Source organism: Coturnix japonica, unplaced genomic scaffold (assembly GCF_054131305.1).
Source record: "Coturnix japonica strain WE unplaced genomic scaffold, WE-NBRP24 Scf046, whole genome shotgun sequence".
Lineage (NCBI taxonomy): Eukaryota > Metazoa > Chordata > Aves > Galliformes > Phasianidae > Coturnix > Coturnix japonica.
Window position 1 is genome coordinate 666,167 of NW_028188949.1, and position 11,311 is coordinate 677,477.

Sequence of the window (11,311 nt, forward strand, 5' to 3'; positions counted from 1 at the left end):
GATGGAGGCTATTATCAGCCCTTTCAGCTCCCTGGGCTCTGGATCCTGGTGTTGGCGTGAATGCAGGAGCTCTCTCTGTTGTGCCACTTGGCTATTTTTAGAGCTCCATCACAAGTCCTTGTGTGAGCAGCAACAGCTTGTTGGAGAATGGGTTTATTTCCAGCGTTAGGGTGAGCAGAAACCAATACAAGCTTAAGATAGGTAAAGTGCTAAAGCACTTCATTGTGGTAGGGTAGAATAGGTAAATCATTGCATGTTTCTAAGGAGATGGGGTTTGGTTGCCGTCTTCTTACTGTTCTAATGGGACACTTCTCTACAGGGAAACTTATGAGAGAAGCAAAGAACTGTCTCTGCAGTTACTTCTGTGCTGCACAAAGCCCCTGCCAGCTCCCTTCAGGCTCTGTATGACCCCTTGCTGCTCACATGCCAGAAGGCCCCATTACTGAGTAGTGCATTGTAATAAATGCCACGCTGTTGCACGATGGAGCTGGTGAGAAGCATGGAGAGACTGATTTCTAACACACTCTTAATGAACTAACAAACCAGTGCTAAACACCGAGAGCAGATCCATGTGAGAAGGGCCCCCTGCCTTCTGACTTAAGCTTTCCCTCCCTTTGCTTTTGCTGCCTCACAGCATGGATGCAATCAAACCATATTCAGGAACATCTGAGCTGTGTATTTGCCACTTAGGACTTTCTGGGTAGTGAAGTTTCCACATTGTTTATTTAGAGTTAAGTGTTCTGCTGGGTCTCTTATCACTTTCAGTAAATAACAACTGTCCTCTAAATTCTTCAGGCTGATTACTGAGACTGACAATCTGTGTGTTTTGAGTTGCTGAGCTGTATTAATCTCTAATATACCCTGGTCTGTGGATGGAAAGGGTAATGTATTGAGGATGTCACAAGAGGTATAAGCCAAAGGACTTGGTCTTCTTGGGAATGTGAAGTGCTTTGGTTGTGACATGAATAAATCTCCCAGCAGTAGCAGTGCTATTTCTGTTGGGAATAAAGATGTAAGAGGAGTCTGTCTTTTAATCCAACTTGTTAGAGATTTTATAGCACCAGAGCTAATTCATTTCTAGAAAAGAGATTGCAGACGTTATTTTTACCTGCCTGTAGTTTGCCCTGATATAGTTTATTCCACTTGCTTAATGGTGGAGTTGATAAGAATCCCAACCCCAAAAGAAAAATCGTACTGCAATTATAAGTTAAATAAGGTATCATACTGGGGAGTGGAGATGAGGGTGGAAGAGAAGGCATAGTTTATGGCTGTAATCTGTTCTTTGTATTGTAGAGTCTAACCTTCCTATCAGTATGAGACCTGGAAACGTGTCTATTGAAACCCTACTGAATGACACCTACCTGCAGCCTTTGCTAAAATGCAGGTAGGAAAGTGAAAGGAGATATCAGGTCCATGGACTATATAAAATGCAATCCAGAATTTATGCTGAGATAATTCAGTCTTCTGTAATCCATACCAGACTGATGAAATATTGACTTGTACTGTGAATGTGACCCAAGGCAACTGAAGACTTTACTGTGCTTTGGATCAGAACAGTTAAGAATGCAGAGTGCACATTCAGTCAACAAAACATTCCATCTTTGTGCTTTTAATACAGCAAAATGCTTTCCTGCTTCTTTTGTTTCCTTCCTTCAGTCACAACAAAGGAGTGTTATAAGTGGCCCCAGAGAAACAAAGCCTGGAATAGAAAAGGGATTTAGAGAGAAGAGATCAGATGAAATTGGTAAGAGAAAGAATTCCCAATACGATGTTCCCAGCTCAGCCTTCTGAAGGGAAGCCCTGTGCTCCTGATCTGTTATGATTCACTTGGCAGCTCTGCCCAGATGGCCTCTCCCCTTCATCTATACCTCTATAAACTAAGACCCAGCGATAACAGCCCTGCCAAACCTGGTTGCTGCTGATAAAATGTACACAGCTTTCAGTAATCTATTTGTTCCTAACGGCTCATCAATGAAAGCTCATTCTAATTCTGTTCATTTTGATCTTCTCTGGAGTTTCTGTGAGGAGGAGTGAGGTTGCAAGGAGTGACCTGTAATCCTCCTAGGTTTAACAGTACCATAGGCAAGTTTTATTCAAGCTTTCATTTTATACTGCCTGATTCCATTGGTGCATATTGATACAGGATTATACTTTCTCATCTTTTTGTTTTCTGACCTTACAGTGATTTGGTTTTAAATACTGCTGTGTCCAATAGCGATTGATTTTCCAGTCTTGGGTATCTTACCAACACATCTCATTCCCAATCAAAGTTGTCCTGTGCTGTTCTAGCAGAAGTGTCCTCTAAATGTCCTGTTACTCCTTTGCCTTTTCTCTGCCAGTTAATGTTGGAATTATTGTTCCTACATATTAGTTGTGGTTGCATAAAATTAATGAAGCTAATGGCTGGCGGTGACCTCCACCAGCCATCTTTTTTCTTCAACTTAGCTGCATCATTTCTGATAGGTTAGTCTAAGTTTTCTGTAGAGATCTCTAATATTGGGATTACCAGACTCTGTAAGTAATCTGTTCCAGCTCATACAACTCTCATGTTTAGAACTGTCTGTCTGTCTTAAGTCCTATCTTGCCATAGGAAGTCCTTGCCATATATATTCTTTGTCTTACCTAGACTAGCCATAGGAAGAAGCTTATTTGCTTTTCAGTGATGTCCTCTGGACCTTTTTCAGTTGTGCCAAGTCTCCCTGTGAATTGCTTCCTGAGTCTGGAAACAGAATTCTAACAGAGAGATTAACAGTGCAGAGAGAACAGATTAATTTGTGTGTCCTGCCAGCGTACAGGTTTTTTTTAATACCCAGCCAGAATTGTATCTGCACTTTGGTACATGAGTGGCTGGCTCACATGCAGCTTGCAGTCTTCAGCAGTGCAGAATGTTGTCGTTTTCCAGTAGAAATGCTACCTTGTCATTGCTCCTCGTTCATGTGTCTGTAGCATTGATTATTCCTGCCTGACTGTAGTAGCTTGTAGTTGACCCTATTGAATTGCAGTTGTTTACTTCAGGCTGCTTTTCCAGTTTGTCAAAATGATTTTGAATTCCAATGCAAACTTGTCTTACATTGGTTTCATCCACAAATCAAATTAACATACTTTCTATTTCATCTAAATCTTTAATAAAAATATTGGATTGTACCAATTCTGTGACCAGGTCCTGCAGAAGATCATTTAGAACAGCTATGCATTTTGACAGCGAGACTGAGAGCTACTTTCAGAGTACTTTTTCTAAGCAATTTTTATAAGAGCTGCTCTGAAAGTAAAGCCTCCTATTTTATTATGTTGGTTGAGGATGTCAGAGGCAGATGTTGGTGGTATGGCAGTAGAGTTTGAACCTTCCCACCAGGATCCCCTTCTGTTTTGTTGCTGTGTGATAAGTGGCAGCAGAGGCAAAATAGCGTCTGTCATGGAAGTGCACATGAAGCAAAGGAATGGAACTGAATTTCTCTGTGCAGAAAAAATGGCATCCATTGACGTTTGCTGGACATGTACAGTGACCAATCAGTGGATGTGAGTACAGTGAGGCAGTGAATGGTACATTTCAGCACTGGTGACAGTGATGTGAAAGACAAGCTGTGTTCCAGATGGCCATGCAGATTTTTTAAGTGCGACCTGCAGGCTCTTGTTCACTGCTGGTGAAAATGCATAGCTAATGCTAGCATCTGAGTTGAGAAATAGTGTTTAGTAGCTGAGAATTTACTCTATCAAGCAGTGTTATTGTGCTCTTTGTATCTACTGTGATGTCCGTGGAAATAAATAGGAGGCATTATTTTTGGAGCAACCTACAGATGTTCATCCTTCTATAGCTCATCTAAACCATGCTGCTTATCTGGCCTGAGAATTTAGTAAAGTTTTGGAAACTCTCTTGGCATCTCGTCCACTCTGTGTTGCTCTGACACCTTCTCACAGGGGTAAATTAGAATCATTAATAGTAATTTGTTCCTGACAAAGGTGTGTTGAATGATACCTATCTCTTCTAAGTTGTTCTAAACTGTTTCTTTCTTCTGAGGACCTGGAGTTAAGCTGACAGGTCTATCATTTTTCATCATCTCCCCCCCTTTTTTTTTTCCTCTCTTCAAAAGAAGTCTGTACATTGTATCAGTTATCTGGTTCATCACCAGGCTTTCCTAAGTTCTAAAAACATAATCGTTAACAGCTTTGAGATTGATTGAGTCAGTCCCTTAGAAATGCAGTAGGAATATAGCAGATTCAGCTCATTCGGAGAGATCTAAGCTATGTATCTTCTCTACCCTATTACTTTTGTATTCTAGGCCTTTTTTTTTTTTTTTACTTCTTTGTTAGTTCTTAACAACCTTAATTCATCACAGTTGACCTTTTTATGAAAACTGATGCAAAATCTCTCCTCACAACCTTATCAATAGGATTTGCTTCTCTGATGAGGAGCAAACTAGGACTTATTATGCAGCTTTTTGCTACTAATAAATTGAAAGAATTGCATCCTTTTCTGTGTGATATTTTTGCCAGACTCGTCTCACTTTGTGCCTTCATTTCTCCACCTTTATTCCTAGTTGTTCTTTCTGTACATTTGTACTCATTCATATTAATCTATTTAAATCTTTTTCTGCGTATTGATGACTGCGTTTACAGTCATCAAAGAGCTTGTGATATGATCGGGTTGGTCTCCTAACCCTTTGGATATATTTATTTGTAGTAACAGAATTAGTGTTTATATTCTTTATATATATATATTGACAGTTCTTAAGTCTCTTAGAAGAAAATTCTTAAGGATTCTTATTCATAAACCCACCCACCCCAATCTCCATTGAGTTGTGTGGAAGATTTTCATAAGGCCTTGCCCACTTGAACTTATGTTTTTGCATAAGTTTTGATGGAGCTCTTCCGTGGCATCACTTTTACTGGGGCCAAAATGGTTCTGAAATGTGTGTTGTCTTTCTCTTCCGACATTGCTTACAAGGAAAATACAAACTTGTTCTTTAATGCTAGCAAACTGCATGTCCTGTGCTGGGTTGACAGGGTCTTTAGAAGTAAGAAAAGCTGTTCGCTACCAGGGTTCACTGCTTCTAAAGGAAACAGAGTTCCTGCTAAGAGTCAGCTTTATGTGGAAATCATGCTTGTAGTCAAGCACATTACGACCACATTATTCTATCAAAATGTAGCTCAAACAAAAATTACGAATTTCATCACAGTTACGAAATGACAAGCAAAATCTTTTCTCATTTTTATCTAAAGACCTTGGCTTTATCTCTCAGCCTGCAAGTTCTGTTTCCCAAAGCATCATTTTCCTTTGAAGGTATTGACAGTAGATTTTGATCGAATGAAGGTATTAAAAGTAGATTGGAGATAAATTCCAGGTTGAAGCCTTCATTCATCCCATCCCTACTGAAGCTGCTGACCTGAGCCCACCAGACACCTCAGGCACCAGCCTGGACTCAATGTCTCTGCAGTGCAGCCCAGCCCAAGCACAGCCCGAGTGCCCCGACAGCAGCACCACCATGCAGGCTCAGGTCAGCATCACCGAGGAGAAGCTGAGCATCTCGCAGGGGGGCACAGAATCAGGACACGAGTCCCAGGCTCCGGGCAACAGCACAGGCTCTGAGCAGCTCTCATGATTACAAGAGAGGATGAGTCCCATCTTTCCTCCAGACCTCACACCCCCTCCTTTCTCCTATTGAATAAAGGCACGCTCGTGCTCAATCAACGCCTTGACTGAATTCCGAGTTTTCATTCGCAGAGATTGGGATGAGTGCAAGAAACATCAAGGCAGCTCAGCTTACAACACTCTGGCTGTGGGGTTTGTGCGGCCGAGCTCTGGGTGTGTTCCCATTTTGCCTGACTTTGGGATGCCTGCAGCGAGAGCTCTGCTGCCGTTGTGTATGGCAGCAAATAGTCTCTAGCATCCTGGATGCTGCTCATGAAAACCCCAAGCTTCCTGGCTGTGGCTCTGTGATGCTTTTCAGGGCCTTTTGATGCTCTTTGTTGCCGTGGCTGCTCCCTAACACCTCTGTCCTCCCGCCGTGTCCATTCCTGGCTCTCACCTGTGAGCTGTCCCTGCAGATCATCTCCAGCCCTGCCATCATCGTGATGCGGCAGGAGGAGCTCGCCCTGACCAACATCAGGCAGTGCTGCCTGCCTCTCTCACTCTCTAGACCAAGTATAACTACGCTGTCATGGAGACAAATGCTTTCTGTCACATCCTCCATCCCCGCAGACATTTACCGGTAGGCGGCTCTTGCAGAAGAAGATTCAAGCAGCAGAACCTTTTGCTCAGCTACAGCACACAAATGCTACAAAAGCAGGAACAACCCGCAAGCTCTGGGTCTGTTTGTCTTGCACAGGCATGCACTAACTGCGTTTGATGGTACCCCCCATCCTTGATTTCCTTCCCTGCTCCTTGTCTGATGGCGCTGCTGAGCCAGGAACAAGCTGCCCAGTGTGGCAGAGCATGGTGCAGAGCTGTGCTGGGACCTCCTCCCCTTCATCTGCTGCACATCAGTGCCCCACACGTGCCATTGGGATGCTCTGGCACGGGATGTGCCTCCAACCCAAAGCTCCTTCCCACCTCCCAAGGAAAAACAAAGCAACCCAAGCATCTCCAGCAAAGCTGCCCAGCAGACAGCAGGGAATGCAAACAGCTTCTGGCTGCTCCCCTGCACTCCTGTCCTAAGTAATAGACCCCATGAGGACTGGCTGGGAAATCAGTGCATGACACATGTGAGTGTGCACAGGATTGTGCAAAGCAGTGGGGTTCCATGAGTTTGTGTGTGTGTGTATCTCGGCTGTTATGAAAGCATGGGAAGACTGCCTTACTGAGTCCCAGATAATTACTTATCCTCAAATGATTTTTCCTGGCCAAATTTAAAGCCTCTTACAGGTAATCGAGACCAACAGGCTGTTGTTGCACAATCAACAGGCACAAACTAGATGAATAGCTGAGGAAAATAAAGCATCATGCCAAGGGTACTAGATAAGTGAGCAGCTTGAGATCTGCACATTTATGTGATACTCATGGTCTTAGACAATATTTGCTTAGTGAGGTCACATAGAATGAAAGTAAAATAGAAGAAGTGCAATTGGTCTCAGTTCACACAGCTGGCTGGTTTGTCTCAGGCTAATCCTGAACTGCCTCAAGCGACTGCTTTGGTGCTCTACAGAACAGCAACTTCAGAGATCTCTTTCTATTACTATGTGTTTGAAAGAGCAATTTGCTCTGTTAATTATCCATCATTTCTGTGCAGTCTGTTTTGTCAGACTTGTCTTTAGCTTCCAAGTTGTATGTGAAGAATTGTTTCCGTTGTAATGCACAATGTACTAAAAATTGAGAGATGAAAATGTGAAGAGTTTTTCCAGCTTTGATTTCATGTCTGGAATTTTGGAACCCACTACTTGCAGTTGTTAATCTGTCCAAACTGGTCTGGTTTGGAATGCCCTCATCCTTCTTGAATCGCTGTTAAAGGCGGAGCAATTCCTACAAGTGCCATGGCCCCACTGTTGTTTTAATTCTTGTTTCTTTGTTTTCCACACGCTGCTTTTCAAGCCTCCTTTTTCTTTACAGTCAAAGTGAGAACTGCACTGTGAGGTGTCTGAACCTTGTTGTGCCTCTACATAAATAGAACAGCAGCAAAGCCTGACAGGTGACTGTGCTGACAGCTCTCGTAGCCAGTAACACGTAACTGTGCTAAATCCCTTGTGACGGCTTTGATTTCATTTTTGCCAGTGAAATCCTTGTAAAAGGAAGTGCAGCAGTGTGATGAGCTAAGGTGAAGATGCTGGCTTTAGTAGTGCTCTAAGCTGAGTGGAAGGGCAATTGAATGAGGGTTATATGCTTTCTCTGGGACGATAAGGCTCTTTTTCCTGAGGGAAAGAGCCAGCTTTTCATGGGCTATATGTGGGCTTTGGCAAGGGCAGACAATCCAGTCTGTCAGGAAGCCATTTGAGGTGCTTCAGGTTTGTAAGCTTGTCTTTTTGTTTTTCAGGCGGATATTTGGAGCATGGGTGTAGTGCTGTATGCTCTGCTGTGTGGGTTTTCCCTTTGGATGATGACAATATGATGGCACTCTACAGGAGGATACCAGTGGGTATCAGTGGTGCTAGAATACACTGAGAAGGGAAATAGCTGAGCTTGACAAGAGGCCTTGCTTTTCGGATGGCAGAACATGCTGAGCTGTGGGTAGAAAGGCCACAGCACAGTCTGCTGAATATTGTCCCTGTTTTTGCTGCTTTGTCTACCAGTATTTAGTGGAATTGGTTCTACGCTTGGTTGGCCTATGTGGCACTGTAGCCTAATTCTGTACCATGATAGCATACAGAATTTAAGGAGAAGTATTTTCTTGCCAATGGGCTGGATTTTTTGTATCTGGTTCTTCAACTGGCTGCTCCCTATACTATCTGTAGTAAAAATACAGACACATCATTTGATTTCCCTGAAATGAATGTTCCTAAATGCCAGCTCTTCTCATGTCTACAAAGATCAAAGTTCTGCATTTGCTATTAGAATTTCCTCTTCCAGAATCAGGAGGTAATGTAGGACCCCACAGATTGCCTTCAGAATCCAGCAGTTAGTTCTGTTTCCTTTCGGAGTGCATAACAACCTGAGCAAATGAATTGAATGACGTGGCTTTTTAGTCTGGTACAAACTCTGCTGTACACTGAAACTTGGTCCATTTGTAAGCAGGACTTTGTCCATCTCTGCAGGACAGCAGAAAACCCTTTGTGCTAATCATGATGCCAAGAAGCAGAATGCGGCAAATGGCAGATGATCCAACTGCTTCAGGTGTTCATTTCCTTAAAACTGAATAGTTTTGGACTGAGAGTTTGTAAGCAGAACGGAGCTCTTAAAGCTGTCAGAGACTATTTCTGCACTGTTCAATTCTATCTGCACAACATACACAGGATCTCAGAACTGCGTTGCTTGAATTGGTGGAACTTGTTGAAGTGAACTGGGATGAGCAAGTTTTAGAACTTAGTCAGAATGCTGTAAAAAATGGATAATCTCATGAGTATTAAGGTACAGGCTTGCTATTTCTGCACTGAATTTGTTTTTATTTTACATGGCTGTGATCTGAAAGTTGCTTGAAACGCAGGCACCTAGGCACTGTTGTGTAACTGAATTTCACACGATAGGTCCTGAAATATCCTGGAATCAAAAACTCTGACTTGTTTTAAGTCTGCTGCTTGAGTCTAATCAGGGTCATAGTGTCTGTGTGCAGTGTTTCTTTCCCTGTAATGCTCCACATCATTTCATTTTGGGAATATTGAAGGAAATGGACTATGTGCCATAACTGTTGTTAGAACAAAGTATGTCTGGTGTGATCTTATGCATAGGTTCTGTAACTGCTCTTCACAGCTCAGGTGTTTGACCTTCCTTTTGGTGAAGTGATGAAATACTGCTGGTTTCTATTTGTGCTTCTAGGCACCTTGAAGCTCTTAGGAATAGAACAATTGTCTCCAGTTCTTTTCAATGATATCAGTAACAGCTCGAGTGTTGCTGCCCACTAGGTAGACCCAAAGAAGCAGATTACAGTGAAACAACACACGAGCTGGACCTGAATGAGGATCACTTTCAAGACAGTGGCTATGCTGCTTCAAGCCTACTTGCTTCTTCCTGCCGCCACTCTATTACCAAGTATCAACAATCTTTCATGATTCAACTTGCAAATGTTTGAAACTAACCCTTGTGTTTCTATGCCTTCCTAGGTGATTCGAGCCCTTGTCAACCCCAAAGATCCAAACCAAGCAGTGTCTTTCCATCAATGGAGAGTTCTTATTAAGCATGAATCGCTGCAATTCGGATGACAGCCTTCCACATGGTAACAGTGATGGACACAAGGGGCTCATCCACGTTCATGCTCTCATATCTCCTGGCTCTGCTGAAGCTCCTGACCTGAGCCTGCCAGACACAGCAGTCACCTGCCTGGATTGTGACCCAGCGCCTTTGCAGTGCTGCCCATCCCAAGCACAGCCCGAGTGCCCCAGCAGCAGCACCACCATGCAGGAGCAGGGCAGCATCAGTGAGGTGAAGCTGAGCATCTTAGATGGGGACTTAGAGTCAGGCTGCCAGTCCCAGGCACCAGGCAGCAGCACCAGCTCTGAGCCACTCTCATCTTGACAAGAGGAGTCCCATCTTCACCCCTGACCTCTCAAGCCCTCCTGTCTTTTATTGAATAAAGTCACTCTCATGCTCAGTCATCGCCTCGACTGCATTCTGAGTCTTCAATCACAGGGATTGGGATGAATGCAACAAACAGCAAGGCAGCTCAGCTTGCAATGCTATGGCTGTGGGGTTCGTGCAGGCAGAGCTCTGGGTTCCCATTTTGCCTGGCTTTGGGATGTCTGCAGCAAGATCTCTACCATTTTGTATGGGAGCAAATAATCTCTAGCATCCAGGTTGCTGCTCATGATATATCCCAGTCTTCCTGGCTGTCACTTTGTGATACTTTTCAAAGCCTTTTGATACTCTTTGATGCCTTGGCTGCTCCCTAACACCTCTGTCCTCCTGCCATGTTGACTCACGTCTCCCACTTTTAAGCTGGCTTTGCAGATCATCTCCAGCCCTGTCATCATCACGCTGCAGCAGGAGGTGCTCACCTGGCCCAATGTCTGGCAGTACTGCTTGTTCTGCAGATGAGCAGCTGCCTCCTCATCTCTTCAGCTACAGTAGTTTTTCTCAGGGCAGTTAGATGCAGTCATGCTCCTCTGGATTTGGTGTGTTAAATCCATGCTGCATGGCAGCAGTCAGTGCAATACAAAGGTGTTCTGTGTGCCACAGCATTTCTCCAGGGGCTGCCAAAGGTAGAAGCACAACACAGCACCATCCTTCTGACAGTAATGTCTGTGAGTGTTAGACATGTGAGCACTGCATCATCCCCAGCGTGTCAGTGCTTTTCCACACCAACCTGACTCTCACACTCTGCACTGAATGTAACTCTGCTCTTGTGGAGACAAATGCTTTCTGTCACATCCTCCATCCCTGCAACCATTTGCCGGTAGGCAGCTCTTGCAGAAGAATCAAGCAGCAGAACCTTGTGCTCACCCTACAGCATGCAAATGCTATGAAAGCAGAAATAACCTGGCATGCTCTGGGTCTGCAAGGCTGCACAGATGGGAGAGGTAGATTGTGTTTTTGCAGTGGAAGTTTCCAGTATTTTCAGTACATAGTGTAGGCCCTAACTGAATGTATAACCCTCTTGTAAAACAGCTGTATAAGTAGTTTTTCCACCAAGAAAGTTGCTGAACAGAATTAAGTTCAGACTGGGGGCATTCTGACATGGGGAGAATTGAGACAAGCACAAGATAAATACAGGGTGGGTAGAGCCCAGCACAGGAC

The 11,311-nt window shown here is 43.8% G+C and overlaps 1 protein-coding gene across 1 annotated transcript in view; it reads left to right on the forward strand.

Annotated features, from left to right (window-relative positions):
- The window catches only part of LOC146752321 (cytosolic carboxypeptidase 4-like), a 97,191-nt gene extending 87,395 nt beyond the window's left edge, over positions 1–9,796 (forward strand). Inside the window, exon 6 of the mRNA XM_085532021.1 lies at positions 9,682–9,796. Coding sequence (XP_085388147.1) covers positions 9,682–9,685 — 4 coding nt within the window. The 3' untranslated portion in view covers positions 9,686–9,796. The remainder of the gene's footprint in view (positions 1–9,681) is intronic.
- Positions 9,797–11,311: the final 1,515 nt, after the last annotated feature.